Source organism: Garra rufa, chromosome 11 (assembly GCF_049309525.1).
Source record: "Garra rufa chromosome 11, GarRuf1.0, whole genome shotgun sequence".
NCBI classification, from domain to species: Eukaryota; Metazoa; Chordata; class Actinopteri; order Cypriniformes; family Cyprinidae; genus Garra; species Garra rufa.
The window spans coordinates 1148368-1170756 of record NC_133371.1 but is presented as its reverse complement, the minus strand read 5'-3'; the positions used below and the strand labels follow the sequence as shown (position 1 = coordinate 1170756).

Genomic DNA, 22389 nt, shown 5'->3' with positions numbered 1-22389 from the left:
TTTTATTTATTAAAATTGAACTCAATCGATGTTGGTGACTCCGTATGACACAGAAATGACCTTTACTTTAGTGACAAATGCAGTAATATGTGGCAAGCCGTTTTAGCCTAAAATATACTAAGCATTACTCGTCGTAAATGCATTTTTACAAGTAACAATTTAATTAGAGAGCTCTATAATACAATTTCTACAAGTAACAATTCCAATTAGAGAGCTCTACAAATCAATTTTTACGAGTCATATGTTTCCATTGACTTCCATTCATTTTTAATTACAGAGCTCTACAACAGAATTTTTACTAGTAAGTATTACAATCAGAGAGCTCTACAATTCAATTTTTACTAGTAATAACTTCCAATTACAGAGCTCTCTAATTCAATTGTTACTAGTAAGAACTGAATAGAGCTCTGCAATTAAACATATCTTTAATGTGTTTTTTACTAGTAGCTCTGTAATTGCCTTTTTACTAGTAATAATTAAATTAGAGAGCTCTCTAATCGGAATTGTTATTAGCAAAAACTGAATTAGAGAGCTCTGTAATTGTAATTGTTACTAGTAAGAATTCAATTGCTCTCTAATTAAAAATGAATGGAAGTCAATGGAGACATATGACTAGTAAGAATTAATTTGTAGAGCTCTCTAATTGGCATTGTTACTAGTAAAAATTGAATTATAGAGCTATCTAATTGAATTGTTACTAGTAAAAATGCAATTACGACGAGTAACGCTTAGTATATTTTAAGATAAAACGGCTTCCCATAGTAGATATATTAGAAATGTGTTAAAGAAGAAGAATTTTGGTCATCTAAATATGAAAACATTGAGTGGAAGAAAGTGGTAAATAAATATGTTTTTCATAAGTAATAATGCAAAAGAGGTAAAATATTAAACAGAATTTACCCTGTTAATTTTGGGCAGATGAAACTTCATTTCTAGGATGTTTGGTACATTAATGCAAATAGAAATGTATGATGTTGCATTTTTTTGTACAATATACCATTGTTTTTAAAAGTACAATTTCTTTTCTTACACAACTATTTGTTTTACTTAGAAAATATCACATTCATGTAAAGAAATGGGCTAAAGCTAAGCCAAATTGTGAACATTTAATTAAAGAAATAAAACAATATAGTACTTTGCAAAATAGTAGAAACAGAAAAGCTAAAAAGACCTATTTGGTTAAATAAATGTTTTAATTTTTCTTTTATCCCTTGCATAAATCTTTTTATTACTCATGCACTTGTTTTTGTTTTTTTTCTCTGTATACCCTTTTTTTCTATAACTGTTGTGAGATGCATATATTTGCATTAATGTGTACATAATTGCATAATTTAAAAAAAATAGTAGCCGTCTATCACTCAGTATAACAGGAGTGTCACCTTTAGACATGTACTGCACATTACACAGCTATCTGTAATATTAATAAATAAACCAAAATGTTTTAACAGGACCTTTTTAATTTTCATAGTTCATAGAAAGATAATAAGACACTGAAACTATTACTATACTCATTCAGAGTAGTGTAAACTTGTAAATGCAAGCAAAACTTCTACTTAAGTAAACTTTTACTTTGTCATTAAAAATGTAATTTGATATTTATAATACCTTTCTTACCTAAACAACCACTTTCGGTATAGTCTAAATAGGCTGCACTGCAAAAAATACTTTTCTTACGTAGATTTTTTTGTCTTGTTTCCAGCCAAAATATCTGAAAATTCTTAAATCAAGATGGATTTTCTAGACGAGTAAAAATTATTTTCTTGTTTTCAGAAAAAACAAGCCAAAATTAAGTGATTTCTTGCTTAGAACAAGCAATATAAACTGCCAATGGGGTAAGAAAAAAAATCTTATTTCAAACAGAAAACAAGATTATTTTTCTTACCCCATTGGCAGATTATTTTGCCTGTTTCAAGCAAAAACACCCTTAATTTTGACTATTTTTCTTCTGAAAACAAGACAATAATTTTTACTAGTCTAGAAAATGCTTCTTGATTTAAGAATTTTTAGATATTTGGCTGGAAACAAGACAAAACATCTAAGTAAGAAAATCCTTTTTTGCAGTGTGTTAAACAGATAAGTTAATCATAAGGTATTTTTAGATTCTGGTGCTGTCAGAAAATATCTTTGTCTGGTAACAGAACAACTAGTCAAAAAAGTTGTCTAATACCCCAAAGTCTTGTCCTATACCTATTAACAGTCTTCTAGAGTAGAAGAATAGACACTTGAGACAAAGGACCAGTTTAATGATATTTCAATGCTCAGACTTCAATTAAGTGTTATTAGACCACAAGCAATGAAAAATTACTCCTTTACAACAAGTCCTGTGACGTTCAAATCTTGAAATGAAGACATATATTCCTTAAAACCAGGTAACTAAGAACCCTTTAAATCCTTCATTTTCTCCTCTTATTCATCTGAAAACATTGATTACACAGCCTGATTAAATGCAAGCAAACTTTCATAATCATCTTCCACATACTCTGAAAAGTTCAGCTAATCAGGCCATACTTTTCTCTTCATGTTCAAAAGAACAGGTCACTTCTGTTATACCGCATACCAGCGTCAGTATCTGACAAACCAAATCAACACTTCAGTGACAGTGTATTATTTCTAGCATGTTCTTTTATTGTAGAGAATCATTTTGCAAGTAATATGTGTTGTGCTTATTTATATTATCCATGATTAGCTACAGTTAATACAACTAGTACAGGTTGAATATTAAAAGGCAAGACACTACACGCATTTTTTTAAGCACACTGCAAAAAATGTTTTTGTCTTGTTTCCAGCCAAAATATCTAAAAATTCTTAAATCAAGAAGGATCTTCTAGACGAGTAAAAAATTTTGTCTTGTTTTCAGGAAAAACAAGTCAAAATTAAGTGCGTTTTTGCTTGAAACAATCAAAATAATCTGCCAATGGGGTAAGAAAAATCATCTTGTTTTCTGCTTTAAATTAGATTTTTTTGCTTACCCCATTGGCAGATTATTTAACTTGTTCTAAGCAAAAACTCACTTGATTTTGACTTAATTTTGAATAATCTTTACTTGTCTAGAAAATCCTTCTTGCTTTAAGAATTTGTAGATATTTTGTGGGGAAAAAAGACAAAAAATCAAAGTAAGAAAAGCTTTTTTTTGCAGCGTGCAGTGGTCAGTTTTTGCATTGTTTTTAGATTGTGGGCTATTTTGCTTCCATAGCACGAATTTATCAAACTAGTGTAAAGAAAACATCTAAAATACACATTAAAGTATTCATTTTATTGCATATTATCTTTACTCCATCTGTAGGTTTAAATTACAATACATATGTTTAAAGGCTATGATTTTTTTTCTCCTGCACTGAGCCAAAATTCTTCCCTGTAATTAAAGCATTTTATGTGTTTTATTATTTATTTTATTTACATTCTGAAGGGTTTTATATAATATAGCCTGATTTATATAATAACATTTTTTATATAAATTTTTGACAATATTTTCTAATTTATGGAGTGATAAAAAGAGATATATCTAAATTCTGTAAACCCAAACTCTAAAACATCAGAATTTTAAATCTGGCTTTATCCAATTTTAAGACTACTGATTTAGAAATGTATGCAAATTAGGACATGTTTAACCAGATAATGCCTCATTTGCATAATTAAACAGTTGTCTTTAATATGATTATCAACTGGGGAAGTCTATTACTAAATCTGAACTCTTTTCACTTGTGGTGTCTTGCTTAAGTATTCATGTTCAGATGTGTTTTGATAAATGTAAGCCTGAGATTCACTGTAAGGCTGCAGATGTGTTTCACAACAGGGTGCAAAACAGTTGTGTAGATACGTCCACTGTCTTGCCATATTCTGGATTTTCAGCAAATTGGATTGTTTCTGCAGCTTTGAGTTCCTCAAAAACAATAATCTAAATGATCAAAGAGGGAAAAAATTGACATGTATTAAAATTTAGATTTAAAGGAAGGCACTGAATTTGTATTGACTCTACAACCGGCTTTCACTGTCATTGTTCACCTCATTGTCTCCACTCTTGAGCCAGGGACCAGGAAGATAGAGGGCATTTTGAGGACCGATCGACCAGTGGCGTCCAAGATTTTGCCCGTTCACAAAAACCACTCCTTTACTCCAGTTCTGCCAACAATACAGAACAACTGTGTCATCTGTTTACTAAGGCTATGAGGAAACATGCCATTCAAGGATGAAAAGCAAATGTGAGGAAACAAAACTGTGCAAAAATTTGCTGAATACTTACTGGCAGCTTCATAAAAGTATCTGTGGGTTGATCCACCACCAGGGATCCTCTGAAAAATGCAGGGTAGGTGGGCTTCGTACCAACAGGTGTCCATTTTAGAGACTGCAGTCTAAGAAAAATGTAGAGATTCAAGGAATATTTCACCCAACAATTTGCCAAACATTTACTCATCCTCAGGTCATCCAAAATGTAGATAAGCTTGATCTACATTAGAACAGATTTGGAGAAATTTAGCATTCCATCACTTTCTCAGCAATAGATCCTCTGCAGTGAATGGGTGCCGTCAGATGGACAGTCCAAACAGCTGATAAAAACATCATAGTAATCCACAAATTACACAATTTTAAAACATTGCTTCCAACTAAAATGCAAGTCCTCTACACTCTTAAAAATAAAGGTGCTTTAAAAGGTTCTTCACAGTGATGCCATAGAAGAACCATTTTTGGTTCCATGAAGAACCATTTAGTCAAAGGCTCTTTAAAGAACCATCTCTTTCTTACCTTTTTATAATCTTTTGCCACAAAGAACCTTTTGTGAAACAGAACGGTTCTTCAGATGTTAAAGGTTCTTTATGGAACCATTTAGACAAAAAAGGTTCTTCTATGGCATCGTTAAGCACCTTTATTTTTAAGAGTGTAGGCATAATATTGCTTTCTCCACTGAAAAAATGTCTGAATCAGAAGAGAAATATGAACCGATCAAGCACTGTTTACAAATCAAAACAAACTGTCTAAACAAATACATTGGTGGATTTTGATGTGCGAGAACGATTATTTTGGATAATGGACTGGTTATTTTGGCCGAAAGCAATGGTTTAAAGTTAAAATGCCTTAATGATGGATTTGTTTCTAATAAACATGCCATTTTTCACTTCACAGGATGTTAACTGATGGACTGGAGTGGTGTGAATTACTTGTGGATTATTGTCCATCTGTTTTTATCAACTGTTTGGACTCTCATTCTGACGGCACCCATTCACTGCAGAGGATCCATTGGTGAGCAAGTGATGTAATGCTACATTTCTCCACATCTGTTCTGATGAAGAAACAAACTTATCTACATGGAAGTAAACTGTCAGCAATTTTTCATTTTTAGGTGAAAATTTCCATACAGTTTTGTCCTAACTATCAAAGGTGAGCAGTGTTTACCCTGATCATTTTTTCAGAATGACAATGAGTAATTAGTAGGTTGTAAACAGTGTCGGGTGTAACTATTAGTTACTGTAATTTAATTACTTTTCCATTGAAAAAGTAAAGCAAGGGATTACTCTTGTTTATTTCTGTAATTTTATTAACGCCTTATGTAACTGAACTTTTATATACAATACAATAGTGGATTTAACATCAAAACTTAAAGTCTAACCTTAAAATGCATGCTTTTTATGTACTCTTCTCACTTTAAATACTTTGAGTTAATAAAAATATTTGTAACACTTTAGTGTCCAATTCTTACTATTACAGTAACTAGTTGGTTATTAGCATGAATATACTAGGATATTGACTGTTTATTATTACTTAAAAAGCACATATTAATGTCTAATTCTGCAAGATTTTATTAAGAATTCTTAAACTTTACAACTACTTTACTAAGTATTAATAAACAGTAATGGTTAATAGTTAATAGTGAGAATTGGATACTAATCTAAACTGTGACCAGAAAAATGTATGAAGTTATCTATTATTTATTTGATAGAATTAAAAGAACAGTTTCATGTCTGTCCTTGTATCATGAACTTGTAAAGGTTGATATACAGTATCTCACAAAAGTGTGTACACCCCTCACATTTCAGCAACCATTTTAGTATATCTTCTCAAGGGACAATACTATAGAAATCAAACTTGGATATATTTTAGAGTAGTCAGTGTGCAGCTTGTATAGCAGTATAGATTTACTGTCCTCTGAAAACTCAACATACAGCCATTATAGTCAAAATAGCTGGCAACAAAAGTGAGTACACCCTAAGTGATAACAGCAGTATGTTGTTTATCCATGTAAAGCCACATGTCCTATTCATCATGTTTATGTTTTTGTCTGCTTGACAGGACCATACAAACTTGTGTATCCTGTTTTAGAGCAGTTAAAATGAGGTGCTTTAAGTACAATTCTCTCATACTGACCACTGGATGTTCAACATGGCATCTCATGGCAAAGAACTCTCTGAGGATTCGAGAATTACAATTGTTGCTCTCCACAAAGATGGCCAAGGCTATTAGAGGTTCAGTAACACCCTGAAACCGAGTTACACTACAGTGGTCAGGATCATACAGAGGTTTTCCAAGATGGGTTCCATTCAAAACAGGCCTCGCAAGGGTCAATCAACTAAGCTGAGCACTCATTCTGTGCGTCAGATGCAGAACCTGGCTTCAAAACACAGATGCATGAGTGCTGCCAGCATTGCTTTAAAGGTTGCAGTGCTCAGACCATACGCCACACACTGAAACAAGTCGGTTTGCATGGGTGTCATCCCAGAAGGAAGCCTCATCTGAAGCTGGCTCACAAGAAAGCCCACAAACAGTTTGCTGAAGACAACCTGTCCAACAGCATGAATTACTGGAACCATGTCCTATGGGCTGATGAGACTATAAGATAAACTTGTTTGGCTCAGATGGTGTCCAGCATGTGTGACGATGCTCTGGTGAGGAGTACCTAGAAAATTGTGTCTTGCCTACAGTCAAGCATGGTGGTGGTAGCATCATGGTCTGGGGCTGCATGAGTGCTGCTGGTACTGGAGAGCTGCAGTTCATTGAGGGAAACATGGACTCCATTATGTACTGTCCATTCTAAAGCAGAACATGCCTTCACTCCAGAAACTAGGCCAAACGGCAGTTTTCCAACAAGAAAATAATCCCAAACACACCACCAAGATGACAGCTGCCTTCCTGAGGAAGCTGAAGGTTATGAGGTGGTCAAGTATGTCTCCAGACCTGAACCCTATTAAGCACCTGTGGGGCATCCTCAAGCGGAAGGTGGAGAAGCACCATGTATCTAACGTCCAGCAGCACTTTGAGGAGTGGAAGACAATCCCAGCAACAACCTGTGCAGCTCTGATCAATCCCATGCCCAGGATGATTAAGGCAGTGCCAGATAACAATGGTGCTAACACAATATATTGACACTTTGGACAAGTTCACTTAGGGTGTACTCACTTTTGTTGCCAGCTATTTTGACAATAATGGCTGTATGTTGAGTTACTTTCAGAGGACAGTAAATCTGCTATACAAGCTGCACATTGACTACTCCAAACTATATCCAAGTTTCAGACAGGAAGCTACATGGGAGAGAGAGGGGGCGAGATCGGGAAAAGTCCTTGAGTCGGGATTCGAACTCGGGACACCCGTAAACACAATGGCGTTCTATGTCAGCGCACTTGCCCACTAGGCTATTGGCGTTGACTATAGTATTGTCCCTTGAGAAGATCTACTAAAATGGTTGCTGAAATGTGAGGGGTGTACTCACTTTTGTGAGATACTGCAGGATTTAGAAAGTAAACTGATGTATTAGTAACTAATTTTTTTTAAATACTTCTAAATATTCTACTTTTTTTAGAATAATTTACCCAACGCTGGTTGCAAATACAGAAGGATCAAAATAAAGCATGACATTCTCATTCATTTCACAATTATAGCACTTATATCTTGCGTAAGTACCAAAGGTAGGGCACTATACCAGTTCTTAAACCCCAGATAAAAAAGTTATGCAAACATCTTCTGCAGCTGAAGTTACCTGGTTCAATACAGCACTACAGACACACAATACAGAGGCAAAGAGTCAGAATGAACCTTTTCATGAAACTGCTCTTCATATCCAGACAGTGCATGGTGAACTTCTTTAGAGGGACATTGTCCAAAGTTACATCTCCAACAAGACCTGCATGGATAAAAATGAAAAATTAATGAGTACATTGTTATGGTCACTACACTCCTGCTCATATCTGTTATATTATAGTGAGATGCAATTAAACCATGTCAATAGTTGATCATTTTTACTACACTGTTATTAAACCTTTCTGTTGGTTGGCGAGAGCTGGACCATAGTTCACTCGTCCACAGTTTTCAACAAGCAAGCTCAAGGTCCTCTCATCCTGTGAACAGAAGTTAGGGAAATACACAGGAATTAATCATAAAATGTAATTAGCACAACATTGCATTAAATCATTTTAGGAAAAAGATTACAGTAAATCAAAAAGATTTAGTTTGATATTTGTTTGTTTGTTTGGCAAGTTTAGTTTAATTGCCCTTGTGTAAAACTACCAACAGTGCATGATACTTACCTTACTGTTAGATATTTTAACCTTCTGTGTTTTATTGTCCAAAACACCAATGAGTTCTCTGTCAATGAACACCTTTAAAAAAAAGTATGAATTAGAATTCAATTCTCTCCTTGATTTAATTTGATAATTAATCATTTATAACCTTTATGGAGGCCGAGATTGATAGGAAATGGTCTTACCAGAGCTCTGTCACGAACGTTGTTCTTTGAGTTGAGTTCTCCTCCTGAATAAATGTCAGTCTGATAGAGCGTGTATCCATACGACTGACCATTGTTGTGGTTTACTGGAAGGTTCTCCATGCTGACAGGATCGTCCGCGCTGAAAGGCTATTGGACAAATGGTTTTTAGTCATTTTGGGAACATTTCTTGCAAAATGTGTTTTCGTCTTTCTATTTTTTTCGTATACCATGAACATGAAGCAGCATTCGCAAACCCATTATTCTTTTGTAATATGACACATTTTCTAGTGAAACAGGATATTTAGCGATAAAACAGTGTACACTGGGTCAGTTTTAATGATATGGAGGCTAAAACGTATATGTTTGATGCACAAAAACAAATGAGGTTCATTCTCACAAGTCAAAATCGTGGTTATGTCAACTTTCAATGGATAGACAAAAATGATGAAAGAATTTTGTAACAAATATCTTCATTTGTGTTACATTTTTAGGTAAAGTAAAGAAGTGAAAGAAAAGAGTGAAAGAAAGAAAGATTGAATTGGTTGAAAGAAAGAGTGAAAGAAAGAAAGAAAGAAAGAAAGAAAGAAAGAAAGAAAGAAAGAAAGATTGAATTGATTGAAAGAAAGAAAAAGAAAGAGTGAAAGAAAGAAACATTGAATTGATTGAAAGAAAGAAAAATTGAATTGATTGAACAATGAAAGAAAGAAAGAGTGAAAGAAATAGTTAAAGAGTGAAAGAAAGAAAGAGTGAAAGAAATAGTGAAAGAAAGAGTGAAAGATTAAAGGAAGAAAGAGTGAAAGAAAGAAGAAAGAAAGAAAGAAAGAAAGAAAGAAAGAAAGAAATAGTGAAAGATTAAAGGAAGAAAGAATGAAAGAAAGAGTGAAAGATTAAAGGAAGAAAGAAAGAAAGAAAGAAAGAAAGAAAGAAAGAAAGAAAGAAAGAAAGAAAGAAAGAAAGAAAGAAAGAAAGAGAAAGTGGGATACATTGTTCTTACTGTTTCTGCACACTGAAGAAATACGAAAGAAAGAGTGAAAAAAAGATTGATTTGACTGAAAGAAAGAGTGAAAGAAAGAAAGAAAGAGTGAAAGAAAAAAGAAAGACCGAAAAAAGAAAGAGTGAAAGAAAGATTGAATTGATTGAAAGAAAGAAAGTAAAAGAAAGAAAGAAAGAAAGAAAGAAAAAAAGAAAGATTGAATTGATTGAAAGAAAGAAAAAGTACAAGAAAGAAATAGTGAAAGAGTGAAAGAAAGAAAGAGTGAAAAAAGAAAGAAAGAAAGAGTGAAGGAAAAAGAGTGAAAGATTAAAGGAGGAAAGAAAGAAAGAAAGAAAGAAAGAAAGAAAGAAAGAAAGAAAGAAAGAAAGAAAGAAAGAAAGAAAGAAAGAGAAAGTGGGATACATTGTTCTTACTGTTTCTGCACACTGAAGAAATACGAAAGAAAGAGTGAAAAAAAGATTGAATTGACTGAAAGAAAGAGTGAAAGAAAGAAAGAAAGAAAGAAAGAAAGAAAGAAATAGTGAAAGATTAAAGGAAGAAAGAATGAAAGAAAGAGTGAAAGATTAAAGGAAGAAAGAAAGAAAGAAAGAAAGAAAGAAAGAAAGAAAGAAAGAAAGAAAGAAAGAAAGAAAGAAAGAAAGAGAAAGTGGGATACATTGTTCTTACTGTTTCTGCACACTGAAGAAATACGAAAGAAAGAGTGAAAAAAAGATTGAATTGACTGAAAGAAAGAGTGAAAGAAAGAAAGAAAGAAAGAGTGAAAGAAAAAAGAAAGACCGAAAAAAGAAAGAGTGAAAGAAAGATTGAATTGATTGAAAGAAAGAAAGTAAAAGAAAGAAAGAAAGAAAGAAAGAAAGAAAGAAAAAAAGAAAGATTGAATTGATTGAAAGAAAGAAAGAGTAAAAGAAAGAAATAGTGAAAGAGTGAAAGAAAGAAAGAGTGAAAAAAGAAAGAAAGAAAGAGTGAAGGAAAAAGAGTGAAAGATTAAAGGAGGAAAGAAAGAAAGAAAGAAAGAAAGAAAGAAAGAAAGAAAGAAAGAAAGAAAGAAAGAAAGAGAAAGTGGGATACATTGTTCTTACTGTTTTTGCACACTGAAGAAATACGAAAGAAAGAGTGAAAAAAAGATTGAATTGACTGAAAGAAAGAGTGAAAGAAAGAAAGAAAGAAAGAAAGAAAGAAAGAAAGAAAGAAAGAAAGAAAGAAAGAAAGAAAGAAAGAAAGAAAGAAAGAGTGAAAGAAAGATTGAATTGATTGAAAGAAAGTAAAAGAAAGAAAGAAAGAAAGAAATAAAAAAGAAAGATTGAATTGATTGAAAGAAAGAAAGAGTAAAAGAAAGAAATAGTGAAAGAGTGAAAGAAAGAAAGAGTGAAAAAAGAAAGAAAGAAAGAGTGAAGGAAAAAGAGTGAAAGATTAAAGGAGGAAAAAAGAGTGAAAAAGAAAGAGTGAAAAAAGAAAGAAAGAAAGAGTGAAGGAAAAAGAGTGAAAGATTAAAGGAGGAAAAAAGAGTGAAAGAAAGAAAGAAAGAAAGAAAGAAAGAAAGAAAGAAAGAAAGAAAGAAAGAAAGAAAGAAAGAGTGAAAGAAAAAAGAAAGAAAGAGTGAAAAAGAAAGAAAGAAAGAGTGAACGATTAAAGGAAGAAGGAAAGAGTGAAAGAAAGAGTAAAAGAAAAAGAGTGAACGATTAAATGAAGAAAAAAAAGAGTGAAAGAAATATAGAAAGAAAGAGTGAAAGAGAGAGTGAAAAAAGAAAGAAAGCAAGATAGAAATAGTGGGATGCACTGTTCTTACTTTTTCTGCACACTGAAGACTGTCCCATAGTGACATATAATGAGTCACAGCCACCGGTTCATATGCTCTTCTGCTCTGCACAGCTGGCAGCTCCGATGTTGACTCCTCTGTCATTAATAGAGACAAGGGCAGAGAGCTTCAGCTCCATAAATACACGTTAAAACATCAGATTGTGTAATCAGGGACAACATTGTAGAAACATACTGCTGTAGGTGCTCAGCAGGTTCTTCAAGAGATGATACTTGGTTGAATAATCCCCACTTTCAGTCAGTGGAGCATCATAATCTAAATGAAATGCAGAGGTGACGATGTTTAAGTGCCCATTGTTAAAAGAGCAAAAGCATACATATACTACCATTCAAAAGTTTGGGGACTGAAAGATCTTTTTGTTTTTTTACATTTTCTTAAGCTGCATTTGTTTGATCATAAACAGTATTGTGGAATTTTATTACAATTTTTACTGTTTTCTATTTGAATATATTTTAAAGGGGTCATCGGATGCCCATTTTCCACAAGTTGATATGATTCTTTAGGGTCTTAAAGGAACACTCCACTTTTTTTGGAAATAGGCTCATTCTCCAACTTAGCTTAGCATAGATCATTGAATCCTATTAGACCAATAGCATCACGTTCAAAAATAACCAATGAGTTTCGGTATTTGTCCTATTTAAAACTTGACTCTTCTGTAGTTATATCGTGTACTAAGACCGGCGGAAAATGTAAAGATGTGATTTTCTAGGCCGATAAGATTAAGAACTACACTCCCATTCCGGCGTAATAGTCAAGGAAGTTTGTTGCCGTAATATGTACTCAGCTGGCGCAGTAATATCACGCAGCGCCTGAATTAGTTCCCAGCTAGGTAACTTCCAACGGTCATGTTGTGTTGCGATGTGCTGCCTGATATTACTGCACCTGCTTCGGCCATGTTACGGCAGCAAACTTCCTTGACTATTACGCCGGAATGGGAGTGTAGTTCCTAATCTTATCGGCCTAGAAAATCGCATCTTTACATTTTCCGTCGGTCTTAGTGCACGATATAACTACAGAAGAGTCAAGTTTTAAATAGGACAAATACCGAAACTCGTTGGTTATTTTTGAACGCGATGCTATTGGTCTAATAGGATTCAATGATCTATGCTAAGCTATGCTAAAAGTGATATCGCCAGAACAGGAAAACGGCTGAATGGATTTCAAAACGATAAAAATCAACTTATTAACTTGGGGGGTGTTGGAGAATGAGCCTATTTCTAAAAAAAAGTGGAGTGTTCCTTTAATGAGAAGTCTATAATATACTTTGACCTGATTTTAAAAAGGGGATATTACTTTTAAAGATAAAAAAAAAAACACTGGGTGGATTTTTATCATTGTAGGGTGGTTGTGTTCACAAACTGCACACACATTAATGTTCAAACAACATGTAAAAGTGAGTTTTGCATCCGATGACCCCCTTAAAAAATGTATTTCTGTGATGCAAAGCTGAATTTTCAGCACCATTACTCCAGTCGTCAGTGTCACGTGATTCTACAGAAATCAGTCTAATTTAAAAAAAATCTTTGTGACTACAAGCTTTTGAATAGTAGTATACAGTGGTCATAAATATCAAAACTAGTGAACCATAGCTGCTCGTCTGTGGTTTGTAGGATCCCAAGTCAAGTGCTCCGTTCATGAATCCAAAGCTGGTTCCTCCATGAAACATGTAGAAATTTATGGAGATCCCACGATCCAGAAGCTCTCGCACTATAGAGATCATTTCTGTCATAACAGAAGAGATGCAGACACAATAATTATCATATGTACAGTTGAAGTCAAAAGTTTACATACACCTTGCAGAATCTGCAAACTTTATTTAGTACTGACCTGAATAAGACATTTCACATAAAATACATTTATATATAGTAAAGTACACTAAGGACAACTGAGGGACTCATATGCAACTATTACAGAAGGTTCAAATGCTCACTGATGCTCCAGAAGGAAAAACGATGCAATAAGAGCCAGGGGGTGAAAACTTTTGAACAGAATGCTAAATATTGTATTTTTTTCATTTAGTACTGCCCTTTGGAAGCTACAGAAGATACTTACATGTTACCCAAAAGACTAATAAGTTAAATTTACCCTGATCTTCAAATTCAAAAAGTTTTCACCCCCGTCTCTTAATCCGTTGTGTTTCCTTCTGGAGCATCAGTGAGCATTTTAACCTTCTGTAATAGTTCTTAAATGTCTTTCAGTTGTCCTCAGTGTGAAAAGATGGATCTCAAAATCATACAGTCATTGTTAGAAAGGGTTCAAATACACAAAAATGCTGAAAAACCAAAGAATTTGTGGAACCTGAAGGTTTTTTTTTTTAGGAACACGGGCAGTTTAACTGTTCAGGACAAACAAGGGACTCATGAACAACTATCACTAAACAAAAACAAAAAAACACAGCTGTGGATCATTCAGGTAACAACACAGTATTAAGAGAATCAAGTGTTATTTTTATAAATTCAACTATTATTTTCTCTTGTGGACTACATGAAAACAACTTTAATGTGGAATATCTTATTCAGGTCAGTACTAAATAAAAAATAGCATGTATTTTGTATGATCCCTCTTGTTTTGGTCAAATAATTAACATTTTGCAGATTCTGCAAGGTGTATTTAAACTTTTGACTTCAACTGTGTATATTATTGCATAAGCTTAGATGCAGATTTTCAATTCTAGGTGGTCCCTACCTTCTGCAGGGAAAACATGATGAGGTTCCCCCCAGACATCAAACCAGCCAGACCAATATTCCATCACCATCAGCGGCTTTTGCGGCTGCAGCAAAGAAAATGTACAAATCTTTTGTGCTGTCTATATGCTGTAGGTTACATTAATGTATTGTTTATTTTATAAACAAGTACTGTTTTTAGGGATTCCTTGTTTTAAGTCATCATACTTAATCATACATAAAGTATAAGAGGTTTTAGTTGGGTGCAGGTTATATAGTAGATTTAGCAGATATTTGTGCTAAAACACAGCTGTGATCATTTTAACACTATAGTCATTTAACAAAGTAAACTGATAAATACAATTGCAAATATGGACAATTTTTAACTGACCTGCATTTCTGCTAAATGCTGTACATCACCGAACGTCAGTTTCTGTAGGTTCACTGTCTGCAAAACTTTTAAAGGAAGTGGGAATCAAATATCATTTGTGGTAGAAGATCTAAAGGTGACAAGTTTGACATTAGCACTTTCTACTATTCATCAAATGTTTTCAACATTGATAAAAATTAGAAAAGTTTCTTGAGCACCAAATGAGCTTATTTTAAATTAAATTCCCAATCTAGAAATAAATTACATTTTGAAATTTATTAAGTTAGAAAACAGTTATTCTAAATCATAAAAATATTTCTCAATATTACAGTTTTTACTGTATTTTTGATTAAATAAATGCAGCCTTAGTCAGCACAAGAGTCTTCTTTCAGAAACATAAACATATAAATCGGTAAAACTTAATGTATAATGCATTATAAAAGTAGTTTTAATGCATTGATTATGCCTTGTAATGCATCTTATAATGCATTGTACAATCTCATAAATAATTGTAACCACAGATATAATGTATTACAACACATTTTACAAAGCATTTTCCCTTTAATAACCTTTCATAATGCATTATACAGTGCCCTCCATTAATATTGGCACCCTTAGTAAATATGAGCAAAGGTGAATGTGAAAATAAATCTGCATTGTTTATCCCTGAGATCTTTCATTCGAAAAATTAAAAAAATTCTAACCTTTCATTGAAGTAAAACGATGGAAAATGGGGGGGAAATTTCATTGCGAAATAAATGTTTTTCTCTAGTTCACGTTGGCCACAATTATTGGCACTCCTAAAAATTTGTCTAAGTAAAATATCTCTAAAGTATATTCCCATTAATATTAAATTTTTTTTAGCACACCAGGGTGGCTATGAGTATATAATCGTCCAGTCATGACTTTCTGTTCCACAGGATTATAAATATGAGGAACACAAAAGCCAAATTCCCTTAATCATCCATCACAAGAAGCAAAACCAAAGAATGTAGTTCTAATGTGCAGAACAAGTTTGTTGAGCTTCACAAAATAGAAATTGGCTGTAAGAAAAGAGCTAAAGCATTGAAAATCCCCATTCCCACCATCAGGGCAATAATTAAGAAGTTCCAATCAACTAAAGATGTTACAAATCTGCCAAGAAGAGGATGTGTGTCTATATCATCCTAAAGCACGATAAGGAGGAGAGTTTGAGTGGCCAAAGACTCTCCAAGGATCACAGTTGGAGAATTGCAGAGAATTGTTGAGTATTGAGTCTAATATAAAAGGATCAAACAGCCCCTACATCACCACATGTTGTTCCAGAGGGTTTCAAGAAAAAATCCTCCTGGCTCACCCAAAAAGAAACTACAAACAGGACTGGCTTCTATGGTCAGATGAAACTAAAAATTAGCTCGTTGGCAGCTAACCCTCCAGATGGTTTTGGTGAAGACAGGGATAAAAAAGTACCCCTTGCCCACGGTTAAAAATACTGCTGGGTCTTTAATGTTGTGGACCTCTTTTTTTTTGTCGGAGGTCCTGGACATCTTGTTTAGATACATGGCTACATGGATTCTATCAAATACCAGCAGATAAAAAATCTAAACCTGACTGCCTCTGTTCGAAATCTTATAATGGGCTATGGTTGCATCTTCCAGCAGGACGATGATCCAAAACTAACATCAAAATCAACACAAAAACTGTGTCACTGAGCACAGAATGAAGCTTCTACCATGGCCATCCCAGTTCCCTGACCTGAACCCTGTATAGAAACTGAAGAGAAGAAGCACCTACATGAAGCTTGGAAGAGAGAGATTCTGTTTGAAGGAATGGCCTCTGATCTCTTGTCAGGTGTTCTCCAAACTCATTAGACATTGTTGAAAAAAACTCAGAACTGTTATCTTGGGAAAAGGACGTTGCAATAATTGGGTGCCAATAATAGTGCCAACGTGAACTAGAGAAAAACATTTATTTCATAATGAGATTTCACCCCTAGGTTCTATTGATTTACTTCAATGACAGGTTAGAATTTTGTGATTTTTTTGAATGAACGATCAAAAGGATAAATTATGCAGATTTATTTTCACATCCATCTTTGCTCATATTTACCAAGGGTGCCAATAATAGTGGAGGGCACTGTATATAAAGACACAAGTAAAGTTTTACCAATGAAACACAATGAAATGATTGCACTTTAGCAAAATACAGTTCGTATCACATTAATAACAAGCAGTGGGTGCACTAAATAAATGAATGGATATATAAGTACCTCCATCTACTACCCCAAGCTGTAACCCGTCATGGTTGTCTGATGTGACGAGAAACTCTGAGACTCCCCGGGACAGTAATGCCTGTTGATTTTGAGAACAAACTCTGTAGGTATAAGAGAATTGGCCTATCATAATGCAGAGTAAATGATAATGATTTATTTCATGCCATACCTCTTTGACGAACGGCAGGTACTTCTCATCCTTTGCGTATGAACCATATTCATTCTCCACTTGAACAGCAATAATAGGGCCTCCATTCTTATACTGCAGGAAGAGCAGTGGAGACAAATTCAAGACCAAAAGCTAACAAATAAACAATAGTCAAAGAAAGAAAGCATATTTTACTTGGAAAGGTGTGATTTTTGGAATGAGTTTATCAAAGTACGTGTTCACGGCACTCGTGAAACCAGAGTAGGTTGTTCTTAGTTTCATGTTCTTATCTTTCAGCAGCCAGCTGGTAAAAATAAGTAAATGTTAATAATACAAACGTGCAGTGTTAAGATTAAAGACTAAAGAAAACAACAAGAAATGTACATTTTGATAACAGGTGAGGAACTAACCTTGGTAACCCACCCAAATCCCACTCGGCACATATGTACGGCCCCGGACGCAGAATCACCCAGAGGCCTAATTCGCCTGCTAGACGAATGTATGCCCTTAAAGCAAGCAAAAGACATTCATAAATTAATGATGACATTTGCTAAAAAAGAAATATTTATTTCTGAGGAAAGCTCTTACACTAGTTATACTCTAAAATAAATTACCACAATTTAAAAGTGAAGTCAAAAGTTTACATACACCTTGCAGAATCCGCTAAATGTTAACTATTTTACCAAAATAAGAGGGATCATACAAAATGCATGTTATATTTTATTTAGTACTGATCTGAATAAGATATTTCACATGAAAGACGTTTACAAATAGTCCACAAGAGAAAATAATAGTGGAATTTATGAAAATGACTCAAAAGTTTAAAAGTTTACATACACTTGACTCTTAATACTGTGTTGTTACCTGAAATATCCACAGCTGTGCTTTTTTGTTTAGTGATAGTTGTTTATGAGTCCCTTGTTTGTCCTGAACAGTTAAACTGCCTGCTGTTCTTCAGAAAAAACTTTCAGGTCCTATAAACTCTTTGGTTTTTCAGCGTTTTTGTGTATTTGAACCTCAACAATGACTGTATGATTTTGAGATCCATCTTTTCACACTGAGGACAACTGAGAGACTCATATGCAGCTATTACAGAAGGTTCAAACGCTCACTGATGCTCCAGAAGGAAACACAGCATTGCAAGATGTATTAAGAGCTGGGTGGAAAAAACTTTTTGAATTTGAAGATCAGGGTAAGTTTCACTTGTTTTGTCTTCTGGAAAACATGTAAGTATCTTTTGTAGCTTCTGAAGGGCAGTACTAAATAAAAAAAATGTACACATCTTCATTCTGTTCAAAAGTTTTCACCCCCAGCTATTAATGCATGTTTTTTCCTTCTGAAGCATCAGTGAGCGTTTGAACCTTCTGTAATAGTTGCATATGAGTCCCTCAGTTGTCCTAAGTGTGAAAAGATGGATCTCAAAATCATACAGTCATTGTTGGAAAAGGTTCAAATACACAAAAATGCTGGGGGACCTGAAGATTTTTCTGAAGAACAGCAGGCAGTTTAACTGTTCAGGACAAACAAGAAAGAAAAAAAACAGCTGTGGATCATTCAGGTAACAACACAGTATTAAGAATCAAGTGTATGTAAACTTTTGAACAGGGTCATTTTTATAAATTCAACTGTTATTTTCTCTTGTGGACTATATGTAAACGTCTTCTATGTGAAATATCTTATTCAGGTCAGTACTAAATAAAAAGTAACATGCATTTTGATTTTGTATGATCCCTCTTATTTTGGTCAAATAATTAACATTTTGCAGATTCTGCAAACTTAAACTTTTGACTTCAACTATATATTTAAAAAATGAAATGAAATGAAAATAAATCACTCACTCCAGATCCAACTCCTCCTGAAACAGATAGACTCCTCTTTCTGGTTCATGAAGATTCCACGGCACATACCTGACAGACAGAACATGAATATGACAAATATGACTCTCTAACAAGATTATGAGAGGAAAAACAAAGCTGTTCTTGATTCCATGTCTAGGTCTTACGTGGTGAGAGTATTGAGGCCACAGGCCTTGAGTTTCAGCAGCCGATCTCTCCAGTACGCCCTGGGGACCCGAAAGTAATGGATGGAGCCTCCGAGAATCCGAAATGGGGCTCCATCTAAAGTGAAGTGGGTGGAGTCTGCCCTCAGTCCCTGTCTCTCTGACATTCTCTGAAAGAGACACAAGATCAAAGATGACAGAATATTTACAGTATATAAGATGCAGTATGCTCAGACTGGATCTGAGAAAAAATCAACTATGTTTTGTTGTGGTTTGTGTAATTACTGCATTTTGTCTTTGTAGTGTCTTTGTAGATATTATACTATCACTTATTATCATGTGCAGTGCCAATGAAAATGTAAAAAGCAATGTTGTCACTTACTGTCTGTTGCTGGTGTGATTAATTGTATTTAATCATAAGCGTATTAAAAAAACAACAACTTGCAGATAATATCAGAAAGTCAGCTTTAGATTATAAAGAGAGTACACTTTCATGCCTATGTTTAATACACTTAAGTACCTTTTTAAAAAAGTCTCATTTTTAAATAATCTTTTGCCACGCTTTAAAGAAATACATTTCTTTTGCTGTTATTTTGTGTTGACTAACATACTAAAGCACATGCAAAGTACTTGATTATATTTTAACTGTAGTATTGCAAATGTGTAATTAAAAGTGTATTTAAATGCATGACATACAAGTTGCAATAGAAATTAGTATATTGTATTTTACCAAATGCAAGAGCAGACTTTGACCATATTAGACAATAGACAATAGATAATTACTTATGAAATTACATATAAACATACACTTTAAGCACTTTAATTCACTTTACTTTAACCAACTGCATTTAATATAAGCCTAAACATATTTTAATAAAGTACAGTTTCATATAATTGTAAATCATATATAATTAAGTGTCTAAACACATTACAAAACCCTGTTAACACCTGGACTTTGATCGATCAGATCACAAGTAGAAGAGGGAGACATATTCCTGTTCACATGTTTTAATCCGTATCTTCTGTCCACTTTTGACTACTTCTGTCCTCATTTCTTTTTGAGGGGATTTTTTTGGTAAAGCTATTTATAAAATGTTCATTGCATGAACAAAAAATAATCTGCTAAACATTTTAGTCAAAATTACAATGAAGGGAAAAAATAATCACTTAATATTTGTCAGCAAATCCTATTCTGAATAATTTTACCAGTGTTCAGAACGAATTAAGATAAAAATCAGATAAAACAAATAGCTATTATAAAATTCTAAATGCAATCAAAAAATAAAAAACGATTATGTTTTTCTCCGTTTTTGCCAATGCAAAACTAAACCACTAAAACGAATAACATTTATTTTAATGGGTGACATACACGTATCCATTGTAATTTAATTCAAATCTAATTTAACTTTTTTGTTTGAATGCGTGGTAGAGAGTGGAAAAGTCCCCGTTCACACCTGTATTTAGCGTTGTCCACCTGTGATCGGATCGTTTTAACAAGAGTTAGCAACAGTAGTAAAGTGATTAGAATACGGAGCAGATTGCATCAAAAGTATCAAATAAGACTGATTAAAAATAACATACACTACATGCAAATACATAGATGCACAAATTATATATTAGCCATATTATGAGTCTTACCTTACAAACAAAGCATACAACACTATTACACTGGCAGTTGTTTAGAGATGAGCACTAATCGAAGCTGTGCCACTGTACCAGCTGGATCAAAGGGAATCAATGAAGCAAAGTCCAGAATACACTGATACAAAGAGAACAAGGCAGGCTTTGTTTTGAGGAGCAAACAAACATATAGAATGCTGTTGTTCTGCTTTGGGGTGGAGGACTAAATATAGGCCTAAGCATATACATAAGCATATATATAAGCATGTATATGTTTTCTTATATAATGTATATGTTTTCTATTTCAGTGTTCATTATTTTAATTCACTCTTTAAAGAAAAATGGCTTTTGCTACATGGACCACATACTGCCACCATGTGGTGTACATAGACCATTTTAACACAAACACTATTCAACCGTCACAGTTTAAAAAAAAAAACTAATTAATTTCCTAAAAAGCATCAATTTCCTTTTTTCAACCGCAACACCACGTCAAAAATAATTGGGAGAAACACTGAACAGCCATCACACATATTTCACAATTCGACTTTATACAATGAAAAATGCAACTAAGAGTTACTTATATGGCAAGCCGTTTTAGCCTAAAATGGTCTAAGTGTTACTCGTCGTAATTGCATTTTTACTAGTAACAATTCAATCAGAGAGCTCTATAATTAAAATTTTTACTAGTAACAATGTCAATTAAAGAGCTCTCTAATTAAATTCTTACTAGTAACAATTATAATTAGAGAGCTCTCTAAATTAATTCTTACTAGTAACAATTCCAATTAGAGATACAAATAATTTTTACTAGTCATATGTCTCCATTGAGTTCCATTTATTTTTAATTACAGAGCTCTACAATTGAATTCTTACTAGTAACAATTCCAATTAGAGAGCTCTCTAATTCAGTTTTTTACTAGTAACAATTCCAATTAGAGAGCTCTCTAATTTAATTATTACTAGTAAAAATGCATTTACAGAGCTGTACAATTCAAATTTTACTAGTAAAAAAACACATTAAAGATATGTTAATTTGCAGAGCTCTGTAATTGAATTAAAGAACTCTCTAATTTAGTTCTTACTAGTAACAACTGAATTAGAATGATCTCTAATCGGGATTGTTACAAGTAAAAACTGAATCAGAGAGCTCTTTAATTGGAATTATTACTAGTACAAATTGATTTAGAGAGCTCTCTTATTGTAATACTTACTAGTAATAATTCTGTTGTAGAGCTCTGTAATTAAAAATGAATGGAAGTCAATGGAGACATATGACTAGTCAAAATTCATTTGTAGAGCTTGGTAATTGGAATTGTTACTAGTACGAATTGAATTAGAAAGCTCTCTAATTGTAATGGTAACTAGTAAAATTTGTTGGAGAGCTCTCTAACTGACATTGTTACTACCCTGCTGAAAAAAACTGCATATGCTATTTAGGTATGTTTTGGTGCTGGGACCCTGGTTTTAGCTGGTTTATGCTGGTCCTTAGCTGCTTAATGCTGGTCCTTAGCTGGTCTATGCTGGTCATGTTGCTGGTCAAGGATCAGCATAAACCAGCAAAGGACCAGCAAAGGGCCAGCATAAACCAGGGCCAGCATAAACCAGCAAAGGACCAGCATAAACCAGCTAAAACCAGCATCGCAGCACCAAAACATACCTAACCAGCATATGCTGTTTTTTTCAGCAGGGTAGTAGGAATTGAATAACAGAGCTCTCAAATTTAATTGTTACTATTAAAAATGCAATTGCGACGAGTAACGCATAATAGCCTATATTTTAGGCTAAAACGGCTTGCCATATTATTTATAAAATCATCACTGTAAATCATTTACAATG

The 22389-nt window shown here is 33.7% G+C and overlaps 1 protein-coding gene across 1 annotated transcript; it reads right to left on the bottom strand.

The window, feature by feature from the left end:
* Window positions 1–3784: 3784 nt before the first annotated feature.
* Window positions 3785–20684, bottom strand: LOC141345940 (beta-galactosidase-1-like protein 2). The gene is made up of 19 exons (XM_073850860.1): window positions 20569–20684; window positions 18934–19100; window positions 18770–18838; window positions 17342–17437; window positions 17127–17235; window positions 16953–17045; window positions 16781–16862; window positions 14554–14618; window positions 14185–14269; window positions 13084–13221; window positions 11674–11754; window positions 11470–11576; window positions 8690–8836; window positions 8511–8582; window positions 8243–8321; window positions 8020–8107; window positions 4241–4349; window positions 4003–4119; window positions 3785–3895 (listed from the first exon to the last, which is right to left on the bottom strand). The coding sequence occupies exons 2-19, from the start codon at window positions 19095–19097 to the stop codon at window positions 3785–3787; spliced, it is 1812 nt and encodes a 603-aa protein (XP_073706961.1). The 5' UTR covers window positions 19098–19100; window positions 20569–20684.
* Between the last annotated feature and the right edge of the window lie 1705 nt (window positions 20685–22389).

What these genes read in the sequence shown, in the direction of transcription:
- LOC141345940 (XM_073850860.1), bottom strand. Translation starts at nt 19,097, where the DNA reads ATGTCAGAGAGACAGGGACTGAGGGCAGACTCCACCCACTTCACTTTA. An exon ending in CAAAAATCACACCTTTCCAA is followed by an intron (nt 17,046 to 17,126) that starts GTAAAATATGCT and finishes CTCTTCCTGCAG; the next exon opens with TATAAGAATGGAGGCCCTAT. An exon ending in AGCATTTAGCAGAAATGCAG is followed by an intron (nt 14,270 to 14,553) that starts GTCAGTTAAAAA and finishes TCTTTGCTGCAG; the next exon opens with CCGCAAAAGCCGCTGATGGT.